The following is a 10,592-nucleotide window of genomic DNA, read 5'->3' as shown; positions in this document are numbered from 1 at the left end:
AAAAGCAGGCTGTTATCGATAGTTCGATAGGAGGGTAAGGGATGGACTGCATGAAGCAACCATCATAATTAGTTATTTAATAATTTGAAAGGCATATGTTGGGGTAAATGTATGCCCAAAAAAATCAGATAGTGCCATTTATTTAGTTAAGTAATTGTTTTAAAATTTAAAAGCATTTCTTTTTCGCATTGACTTTTAATGACTTTGTTATTGGTGCATGACAGACGACAAAGTGCCATCTCTAGACAGGGACAAAAACATTCCAATTTCACTGCTGCGATTTCACTTTCACAAAACAAATTAAGGCTGCGCAAGGTAAACAAACACAACACACAACACACAAACACACAAAAGGAACAGGTGCAGCAGGCGTGTGAGTGGACTGCCAAATTTTCCAGTTTACAAAGCAAACACTATGGCGACGGCAAATGGTGATGCGGATTTCGGGGACTCCTCGCCAGCGTCCTTGAAAATCGCACCGAAGGACTATGCGTATCCACTGCTGGAGGATCCGCAACGGACCCTCGCCACGCCCACCGAAGGCGGCCAGACGCTGGGCATCCGCGGTGGCTTCAGCTACTTCCACTACGGCTGCGATGGCCACCAGGATGCAGGCTGGGGCTGTGGCTACCGCACCCTGCAGTCGGCCATTTCGTGGGTCAACCGGCGACGCGGTGGCTTAGAGCCGGTGCCCTCCATTCCGGAGATCCAGCAGATCCTGGTGGCCCTCGGGGACAAGGGACCCCGATTCCAGGGCTCCCGCGACTGGATCGGCACTCTGGAGGAGTTCTACGTGATCGATGTGCTCTACCAGCTGCCCTGTCGCATTCTGCACGCCACGGAGCTGGGTTCACCGGAGGTGCTCGCCCAGATTCGCAGCTATTTCGAGAAGCATCAGGGTTTCATCGCCATGGGCGGACTGACGGACACGGCCTCCAAGGCCATTGTGGGCTACCATTCCAGCGCCGAGGGTCGCATCTTCTTGCTGATAGTGGTGAGTCAGCGAGTTAGCTTATATTACAACCTGGTGACCTCATCACTTGCTCCCTTTTTAGGATCCCCATTTCGAGGGGGTGCCCAGCTCCCGGCAGCAGTTAGTCGATGAGGGCTACGTCCGTTGGACACCCGTCGACGAGTTTCCCGCCAGCACGTACAACCTCTGCCTCATTTTGCAGCCGTAGAGGCCACTTTTCGTTTCTATTCTAGCAATAAAACCAGCTGAGCACATTTGATTACCACTATCGTATTGCCTGTTGCCTTATAGCCATGTTTCTCTTCCATTTTAGCGCTCGCTGCTCAATGGACACTATCAGTTATTGAATCCAACCGATAATGGCGCTGATAAGCCGGCGGCACTGAGACCCCAAACCCCGACGAACAGCCACCGCCAGCTGTTTGGCATAGCAAACACTTTGAATATATATCGCAAGAAGCCGAAAAAAGACAGCTGGGCCAGCATGGATCTGCTGCATCGCGTCCTGCTCACCGCCTTGGGGGCGTTCTCCGTGTTCTACGCCCTGGTCAAGATCAGCTTGGGCTACTGGAAGCGACGCGGCATCCTGCACGAGAAGCCCAAGTTCCTGTGGGGCAACATCAAGGGCGTGGTGAACGGCAAGCGGCATGTTCAGGACGCCCTGAACGACATCTACGCCGGCTACAAGGGCAGGGCGCCCTTTGTGGGCTTCTACGCCTGCCTCAAACCCTTCATCCTGGTGCTGGACCTCAAGCTAGTCCACCAAATAGTCTTCACCGATGCGGGGCACTTCACCTCGCGAGGCCTCTATAGCAATCCAAGCGGAGAACCGCTGTCGGCCAATCTCCTGCAGCTGGATGGTCACAAATGGCGTGCTCTGCATGCCAAATCCGCAGAGGTTTTCACACCGGCCAACGTGCACAAGCTGTTGGCCAGGCTGACACAAATCTCTGCGAGAATTCAAAGCGATCTGGGCAGGGAGAGCCTGCAAACCCGCAACATTAGCGAATTAGTGAGTGCCTACAGCGTGGATGTGATGGCTTCAATGGCCTTCGGATTGGCAGGCCAGGATCACGAGGAGTTTGCCAAGTGGACGCGTAACTACTGGGCCGACTTTAAGCTTTGGCGAGCGTACCTGGCGCTGGAGTTCCCGCTCATCGCTCGACTGCTGCAGTACAAAAGCTACGCCGAGCCGGCCACGGCCTACTTTCAAAAGGTTGCCCTTTCCCAGTTGCAGGCGCAACGGCGGAGGGATCGCCAGCCGCTTCAGACGTTCCTGCAGCTCTACTCCAACGCTGACCAGCCGCTCGACGACGTCGAGATCGCGGCCCAGTCCTTTGGTTTCCTGCTGGCTGGCTTGGCCCCTCTGAATGCCTCGCTGGGATTTTGCCTCTACGAGCTGGCCCGCCAGCCGGAGCTGCAGGAGCGAACCAGACGGGAGATTAAGAGGACGCTGGAGCAGCACGGCGGCCAAGTGACGGCGGAGTGCCTCAGGGAGCTGCGGTACACGAAGCAAGTCCTAAATGGTAAATAAACAGATGTATTAGTTAAGAAGTTTTACTAACTTCCTCTGCTTTTACAGAAACGCTTCGTCTGCACACGCCGTATCCCTTCCTTGTGCGCCGCGCAACCAAAGAATTCGAGCTGCCCGGTTCGGTGTTCGTCATTGCAAGGGGCAATGGGGTGCTGATACCTACGGCGGCCATACACAGAGATCCGGAGATATACGAGGATCCCGAGCGCTTCGATCCGGATCGATTCGAGGAGGAGGCCAAGCGATCCCGACCGCCGGCTGCCTTCCTGCCCTTCGGCGACGGTCTGCGGGGATGCATTGCGGCTCGCTTCGCGGAGCAGCAGCTGCTGGTGGGTCTGGTGGAGCTGCTCAAGGGCCACAGATACGCGCCCTGCGCGGAGACCACGATTCCCATGGAGTACGACAACCGGAGACTGCTCTTGGCGCCCAAGTCGGACATCAAACTCAACGTGGAACGGATTGACTAGCTTTAGAGGTGCCCTCTCCGATGGAGCATCGCCCATTTCGTATTGTTTGCTTCGGTATTGCTTTACTGTACAAAGCGTTTAAGTTGTTTTTATATTTGTATATGCACTTAATTCGTTGATTTCCTTAAGCTGTGGACTTGTGTGATAATGCTGACGATGACTTTTATGATCTACTGCACCAAGCTCAACAACATGAACAAATAAATACCCTAATTGTTACATTAAGTCATTGCGTTTTGGGCAATCAGCATGTGAGCTATGCTTGTCTATGAGGGGCGCCAGGAATGTCCATATCTTTTGTTATTTTTTATACATAAATCGAGGTGAAAAACTCGAGGACATTGTTTGTTATAAATCTTTTTAAAATAACTTTATGATAACTAGCGCTAGTTTCTTATTTTTTATTTGATTTCTCTGGTTATATTATATATTGTTTGTGGACATTTAACATTATTAAAATGTTTATTTGAGCTATAATCAGCTTTATTTCGGCTAAAGAGTGTTTAAAAATTTACAATACTCGCAGAGCTTAAATTTTTTTAGATTAATCCAGATTTTGGACGCCTTTGCAACTATATTATTGATTAATTCGTTGCGCACAAACTTAAAAAATATGGTGTTAATGAAATAACTAATTTTTCATAAAATGGAAATGAGTTATCTAATTCGCTCCTAAAACATAAAATTGTCATATTTACTTAAAAGACCTATATGGCATTAAAAACAAAGCTGTATCTCAATTCGAATTGGCGCTATATATATCCAATTTTGATTTAAAAAAGAGGATTATTAATTCAAAAGTAGCTACTTTTTAAATCCTTGTCATTCTTTCATAATCATAATTTCAGTCAGAAGTTTTCAATGCAGTGAACAAATATTTTTAAATATTATTTAAAAATAATTAGATAATTAATTATGATTAATGAACAAACTAACTAAAAAAAAAAGTATACTATTATAATATGATTATATTAAAGCTAGAATAATGGTTTAATATTTTACTGTTTGACTTTAATGTTGCTAAACAAACATAGAGGCAGAAAAAAACGGAATATATTTTTTAAGGAACATTTTAATTTTTGAATGGCTGCAACGTTGCTTGCCGAAATGATGTGACCATTTTTTGAAGTTAGAGTAACTGAATATGATAATGAAAAAAGATAGTGGAGACTCCAACCACTTTTAATAGTTAGTTGTGTCACACTCCTCCGTAGCGGGGACACCCGCCGCAGTTAGCGAAAATATCGCTGATTCATTGCCAAGTATCGATATTTTCGAGGTTTTCAAAACATCGATTTAGGTATCGATGTATTAATGACATCAATGTTGGGATCGAAGTTTCCCATCTCTAGCCCAGACATTCTCGAACGGTTCGGTCGCGGTTTTTTTCGGTTTTTGTTTGCCTATTAGAAAGCCCACTCGAAAGGAAGCAAACGAAGGAATATGCTCTCGGAAAATCAGTTGTAGGCGAGGCGAAAACAGCGCTCGCTGCGACCAACTTCTAATAGTTGTCTGGCCGGAAAAAAGTGCGCGACAAAATTTTGGATTACCGATATACGAGCGGGGAAAAGTGTCGGATTTGGTGCGAAAATCGGCGAATAATTTTATGCGATTTCCCGAGGAAAACGGAAAATTAAGCGTCTGTCTGCCAGCCCTCTGGATCATAGACGAGCTTAACTGAATATAAAGGACTTGCATTTTCAGGCCAGGTTCGCATTGATGCACTTTAACCGCGGTAACTGGGAACCCACTCTATTCACCTTGGTCTCACAGGACTTTTGCGCAGCCCTATTCGACGAGGGTCAGTCATGGTTCAAACAGTGGACCAAGCACATTTCAAACCGGGACGAGGTGCAGAAGAAGTGTTTGAAAACGCGTGGTGTGAGTTGACTTTGCAAGTGATCTTGTCAATTCTTGGTGCTGTGGTCAATCAATATGGTTACTATTTCAGACTGTTTGGATGCATAACCCATTCGACCTGCAGTTGCGCCTATATGACATCCGTGGCGCTAATCTTCAGGGACGCTACAAAGCGGTGGTCACCTTTGAAGCTTTTGACGAGAGGGATGTACCCCGAAAGAATAGCATATGCTTCGAAATCAGAGGAGAGGCGGAGAAGATCAAGAAATAAGATTTCTTGGCTCTACAACGGATGCAATTCATTGTCCTGCATAGCGAGCATATATTATGTTATTAAAAAAAAACATGTTATTGTCAATATATGTTAAATATATTGTTTTTGCCTATCTCTAAAGTCTCCCAGTTGTTTGCTTTCTTGTGTTTGAAATTAGAATTGGTTCAGATTAAGCTTTTAAACTTTAAACTTTTCCTAATTCGGATGTTCATTTGTCACCTTTGTTTAATATATGAACAATTCCACTTGCTGTTATTTTTTTGTTACCGCATTCATAATATTGCTTGAACATTTCGATTGCGCAAGTTGTAATGGTTTTCGAAGATTGTAATCGGTTTAACATTGACTTCCAAATTTCAATGTCGATGTCCGACAATATCTGACAAAGTCTGACAAACGAATTGCTTGTTAATTTGTTGCATGTCGAGTGGATTGACGATGACATTGTACGATGAGAGATCGGAGCTTGTTATGTTATAGATAATAATTAGAAGAGATTCCTACAAGATTCCGATGCGACTATAAAGGCTCCGACCCTACATTGTTGAGGGAGATATCATCATGAGAACTCTGATGTTGCTCTTCCTTGGCGTGACCAGTTCCTGGGCCACGGACTACGAACTGCTGCTCGAGGATCCGGACATCCTCTCGTCGTGCAGCGATGGGCCGCCCGGCTCTATCGACGCCAGACAGGCAGCCAATTTCGACGATTTTATGATCAATGCTGATGCTGATGTACTCCACCTCTCTGGCAACGTCACCCTCACGTGGGATGTGCAGCCCACCGATCGTATTGCAGTAAACACACTCCCAGCCAACTGAACAACACACAAATTGAATCTAAACTCTCGCATCCATGCAGGCAAGGCTTGAGTTGTTCCACTTCAACCGCGGATCCTGGGAGCCAACTGTTTTCAGCATGTCCTCGCAGGACTTCTGCTCCATCATGTACGACAAGAACCAGTACTGGTATAAGTATTGGACTGGATTTATAACCAATCGCCACGAGGTGGAAAAAAAGTGCATCACAGAGCCTGGAGTAAGTTCCTTACAAGCACACAATATTATAGTTTAGTCGTTTGACTTATCTGGTTTTTGATCGCCATCAACCGGTCAATATTGACAATTCTTATGACAATTATCTGTTTCACTTCCTTAGTTAAAGCGTTGTGATCTATTTCCTTTGGATGTAAAACCATCATGGAAATTCGTACAAAAAGCTTAGATCATAGCCAATTTGAATATAAAAATTGTATATTCAGTTACACACAAGGGTATATCAACCTTCAGTCCGAAACAATATTGTACAATATGTTTCTAAATATGTTTAACCTTTCCAACTTTTGCAGACCGTACTGGTACACGAGCCGTTCGATTTAAGACTAAAACTTATGAATTTTTATGGTACAACTCTTCGAGGACGTTATAAAGTGGTCATAGTGTTGAACGCACTCGACGATCAGAATATGCCGCGCCCAAATCCCATTTGCGTAGAGATCCGAGGGGAACCCATCAAGTTGAAATAGTGATAAATAAGAAAAAAAAGGTGTAAATCTTAAACTTACCTTTTAATATTGTTTAAAACAAAATACGTTACTCTTAGTTATAAATTCAAGCCTTATACTTGTAAGGTATTGACGCCACGCTTTTGCATTGACTTATAATCTTTACACTCAGAAAAAAATACGGTGAAAGCCGAACGGGTTTAAAAAGTGCGTAAATAATATTTTACCAACATTTTGGGTTTGGATTCCGAACGAACGGGATCAACATAAGAACCTTTTGGAATTGAATTAGTTAGCTTACAAAAAAAAACATATTAGCAGAACACCAAAAAAAAAAAGAAAAGAAGCAAACTTCGGTAAGCCGAAGTTCATATACCCTTGTAATTCTAAAATATTTAACCATTACTATATGTCGAAAAACTAAAGAAAAATTAAGAAACAGCAAAGTTATAATGTTTTTCCTATATTTTTCCGATTGTTCCTATGGGAGCTAGATGCTATAGTCGTCCGATCCGGCTCGATCCGACTTATATACTACCTGCAGTAGAAAGACAACTTTTGGGAAAGTTTCATGCAGATAGCTTTTAAACTGAGAGACTAGTTTGCATAGAAACGGACGGACAGACGGACAGACGTACAGACGGACATGGCTAGATCGACTCGCCTAGTGATGCTGATCAAGAATATATATACTTTATAGGGTCGGAGATGTCTCCTTCACTGCGTTGCAAGCTTCTGACTGAAATTATAATACCTTCTGCAAGGGTATAAAAAGTTTAGGTCGGGGATTTTTTATTGATCCGACATTAAAACTATGAAAGAGTACTACGGTTTCGCTACTCTCCCTTTTAATGTCAAAACTTTCTGCTGTATCTTTGGATCATGATTAGAGCTTCTGCGGACTTCTTGCTCCGATTCGTTTTGTTCTGCGGTTTGTGGCACGCGTTGACGGCAACTTGAGTTCATATTGCGGTTTCCATATCGGGTGGCCGCGTGTTGCAAGTTTCTTCTTGGGTAACGACGGGAGAAAGAATGATAAATAAATATATATACACGTCTACCGCCCAGCCAGGGAGTCAGTTGGATTGTTTTTGGGGTCACGACTGGCATTGTTATATGGGAAATATGCAAATACAGGCAACAGACGGTTATTGAATTACCCGATGATGATTGGCATAAGTTCCGATCGATTCAAATCGCACCAATCGATTTGCCAAGCTCTCTGCTGCGCTTATTTGCCAATTCACGGAAAATGTTTCTTTCAGATTTGCGAAAACTTTCGAGCGGCAGGGATACCCTCGGAACACTTTCATTTCATATTCCCGCTGAATAATTTTCTACTTTCTAAACCGAAAAGCCAGAAACAAAAACCGTCTTTAGGTGCAAATTAGCAGCGCACGATTTGCGGCCTTCTCCTCCGAGCAATACGCCAAAGTCAACATCTGGCGAAGACCAAAATTATGGCCGCGGGCACTCGTATATAGTACGTTAGATCTCATAGAAAATCAATCAGTGCGGACTTCTGGTTCGCAGGCTCTTGGCTCTTGGCTCTTGGCTCTCGAGTTTTGCATAAGAAACGGCTCTTTCTGGGGGCTGCTGCTTTGTTCGCCAACCCGAAATATGTGCAATGTAGGACGCGACGACGGGATGGCTCTGAACCCGTTTTGGCCATCTCCGCCTCTTTCTAGCTGCTGCTGGGAATCTTTGGGGCATTATCGAGCAGCAGCAACAAAATTGCAGCATGAATGGGGCTGTGAACCAGCTGAGCAGTCGGTTCGTGTGGGCCGGCTTTGTAGGCTATTGGAAAGATCAAGAGTTTATAATGCCAGCCACTCGTTCGGCTGTGTGTGTGTGTGTGTGTGTGTGCATGGGTGTGGGTCTTCCCGTGGTTGTGTGAACTTTTCCAGTTTGCCGAGAGTTGCCTTGCTGCTCTGACTGGCATAAATTGTGGGTTTTTAGGTGTCTAGCTCACTGCCTGCCCGGCTGAGAGTTAGTTTGCCAAGATAAATGGATACACAGGGAGACGCTCGGTGCCCAGCTCTCCGTGTACATGGATGCACCACGTACATTGCACTCACTCGATGGCTTCCTCTGAGCACAGACTCGATTTCGATGTCTGCCACAAACTGGAAAGTGTTTGAATACAACCACGTACTGACGCGAGCTATTTCTGGTTGGCGTTTTCTTAGCTCAATGTTTGGTGCCTTTAATGTTGCTTATAGCGTAAATAAAAAATCGATTTTTTTTTTATTTTATTTTATTTTTTTTTTTTTATTTTTTTTTTATCGATTTTAAAAATACAAACTTATACTGAGGCAGTTTTAATAATGCACCCAAATAAAAATTACATAAATAAAAAAACGCATAAATTAATTGATTTTTTTTTATAAATTCTTCATACAATTAACAAACTTGTACTGTTTAAGTTACATTTTAATAAGTTTGGCATGAAATTAAATTATTGCAATAGAAAATTTGTTAGGTTATCAAGAGAGCATAGTTCTGTTTATTATTTCTTAGACCTTAATAAGCCCGACTAACTTCTCTCCACATAAGCTTATTTCGCCCATTCATAAGCAATACTCGAACTAAGATTAGGACCAGCTGAGCTCTCTCCCAACGCCAGCACAAAATACAACTTCCACGCCAACGCGAACGGTTTGGGCCTGGTCAATGTAATGACAGCTTTGCGTGTTTTGGCCCGCGAGTGGATTGCTGGCTTAGTGGCATGGGGGCAACGCCATAAGACTACAAAATGTTCATTCACAAAATGCCGACAAGCCGCAGCCCACGCAATCGAGGCAAGAACCGCTTATCAAGCTGTCGCTGGCTGTTGGTTGTCACACACAAAAAATGGTTTTGCAACGAATAAACAAAAATAATTTGCATGTGGGCTGCGTCTTGGAGTCAAACGTGGTTCAATCATTGGAAAATTGAGCTTACAACTTATGAAAATTTTGATTTCGGCCTATTGGAATTAATTCTGTTTTGATATTCTCATGAATTTATTGATTTTCTTTAAATTCCTGATCCCACACACAAAATACATTGAATTTTTTAAGTTTCTTATGATGATGTCACTAAACGTGTTTTAAGAATTCTGTTGTTTTATAAAAAAAATATATATATATATATTTCAAAATATAACCTTTTTTTTAATGGAAAATAAAATATGACTCTTAGTATTGGGTATTAAATCTTGGGTATTATGGTTTCAGTTTGCAACGCAGTGAAGAATACATCTCCAACCCTAAAAAGCATATATATTCTTGATCAGCATCACTAGGAGAGTGTATCATATACGTCCGATAGGAACAATCAGAAAAATAAATGAAATAAATTAGAACTTTGCATTTTATTTTATTTAATTCTTTGACAAAGAGTAATGGTTTTATTTTTTAGAATTACAGTTTTTCTTTTGGGCATAGGAATGGTTAAATAACTGATTTACGCTTTTCATTTTATTAAAATTTGAAAACGATATCATATAGCAGCCATAGGAACGATCGAATAATTGAGCTCAAAATCATCATAAATTCAATGCTTTTAAACGTATACGCTTATTAATCGAAATTTAGATGTTGTAAAGAATATTAAATGTTTGTAATAGCTACAAGGGTATGTAAACTGCGTCTTGGCAATGTTTACTTCCTTTCTTGTTTAGTTTTAATTTTTACAGAGTACACATAATAGATTATAAAAAGTTTTATCGATGCTGATTAAGAGCATGAAACACTTTCTACTACTCATATAAGGGTATCTCTTCGAGAACCGGGTGCAAAAACACCATTTTCAAAAACCCAGTTTCGATTATATTCTTTGTATTTGTTTTATTTTGCATATTGTTAAGTATTTCTTTAAAGGGGTCCAAATATATCATCACTCGAATGCCACATTGAAAACCATTTACGTGGTGGTGTGACAATTGTTAAGGGCTTTGGTTGTGCTTTGTTGCGCTTTGTTGTTGCATGTGCAAAAA

The 10,592-nt window shown here is 42.7% G+C and overlaps 4 protein-coding genes across 4 annotated transcripts; all 4 read left to right on the top strand.

Moving 5' to 3' along the window:
- Nucleotides 1-207: 207 nt before the first annotated feature.
- LOC108145082 (probable cytochrome P450 6u1) lies at nt 208-3,199 on the top strand. Its single transcript, XM_017270267.2, has 3 exons — nt 208-315; nt 1,287-2,499; nt 2,556-3,199. The coding sequence occupies exons 2-3, from the start codon at nt 1,458-1,460 to the stop codon at nt 2,972-2,974; spliced, it is 1,461 nt and encodes a 486-aa protein (XP_017125756.1). The 5' UTR covers nt 208-315; nt 1,287-1,457; the 3' UTR covers nt 2,975-3,199.
- On the top strand, nt 248-1,227 carry LOC108145084 (probable Ufm1-specific protease 1). Its single transcript, XM_017270270.2, has 2 exons — nt 248-994; nt 1,056-1,227. Exons 1-2 carry the CDS (start codon nt 416-418, stop codon nt 1,179-1,181), a joined length of 705 nt encoding a protein of 234 aa, XP_017125759.1. The 5' UTR covers nt 248-415; the 3' UTR covers nt 1,182-1,227.
- Nucleotides 2,995-5,315, top strand: LOC108145061. Its single transcript, XM_041710851.1, has 4 exons — nt 2,995-3,028; nt 3,104-3,225; nt 4,664-4,855; nt 4,926-5,315. Exons 1-4 carry the CDS (start codon nt 2,995-2,997, stop codon nt 5,103-5,105), a joined length of 528 nt encoding a protein of 175 aa, XP_041566785.1. The 3' UTR covers nt 5,106-5,315.
- A 294-nt stretch (nt 5,316-5,609) lies between these two features.
- Nucleotides 5,610-6,874, top strand: LOC108145062. Its single transcript, XM_017270243.2, has 3 exons — nt 5,610-5,906; nt 5,971-6,147; nt 6,458-6,874. Exons 1-3 carry the CDS (start codon nt 5,670-5,672, stop codon nt 6,632-6,634), a joined length of 591 nt encoding a protein of 196 aa, XP_017125732.1. The 5' UTR covers nt 5,610-5,669; the 3' UTR covers nt 6,635-6,874.
- Nucleotides 6,875-10,592: the final 3,718 nt, after the last annotated feature.

Source organism: Drosophila elegans, unplaced genomic scaffold (genome assembly GCF_018152505.1).
Source record: "Drosophila elegans isolate 14027-0461.03 unplaced genomic scaffold, ASM1815250v1 contig_133, whole genome shotgun sequence".
NCBI lineage: Eukaryota > Metazoa > Arthropoda > Insecta > Diptera > Drosophilidae > Drosophila > Drosophila elegans.
The sequence above is the reverse complement of the archived record's forward strand: the minus strand, read 5'-3'. Positions and strand labels throughout refer to the sequence as shown.

Bases quoted from the DNA above. Each gene is read 5' to 3' on its own strand.
- LOC108145061 (XM_041710851.1), top strand. From the start codon at position 2,995: ATGGAGCATCGCCCATTTCGTATTGTTTGCTTCG. The intron at 3,226-4,663 runs GTGAGCTATGCT...CTGAATATAAAG, and splicing joins GCGTTTTGGGCAATCAGCAT to GACTTGCATTTTCAGGCCAG. The intron at 4,856-4,925 runs GTGAGTTGACTT...TTACTATTTCAG, and splicing joins AGTGTTTGAAAACGCGTGGT to ACTGTTTGGATGCATAACCC.
- LOC108145082 (XM_017270267.2), top strand. From the start codon at position 1,458: ATGGATCTGCTGCATCGCGTCCTGCTCACCGCCTTGGGGGCGTTCTCC. The intron at 2,500-2,555 runs GTAAATAAACAG...CTGCTTTTACAG, and splicing joins CACGAAGCAAGTCCTAAATG to AAACGCTTCGTCTGCACACG.
- LOC108145062 (XM_017270243.2), top strand. From the start codon at position 5,670: ATGAGAACTCTGATGTTGCTCTTCCTTGGCGTGACCAGTTCCTGGGCC. The intron at 5,907-5,970 runs GTAAACACACTC...GCATCCATGCAG, and splicing joins AGCCCACCGATCGTATTGCA to GCAAGGCTTGAGTTGTTCCA. The intron at 6,148-6,457 runs GTAAGTTCCTTA...CAACTTTTGCAG, and splicing joins AGTGCATCACAGAGCCTGGA to ACCGTACTGGTACACGAGCC.
- LOC108145084 (XM_017270270.2), top strand. From the start codon at position 416: ATGGCGACGGCAAATGGTGATGCGGATTTCGGGGACTCCTCGCCAGCG. The intron at 995-1,055 runs GTGAGTCAGCGA...CTCCCTTTTTAG, and splicing joins GCATCTTCTTGCTGATAGTG to GATCCCCATTTCGAGGGGGT.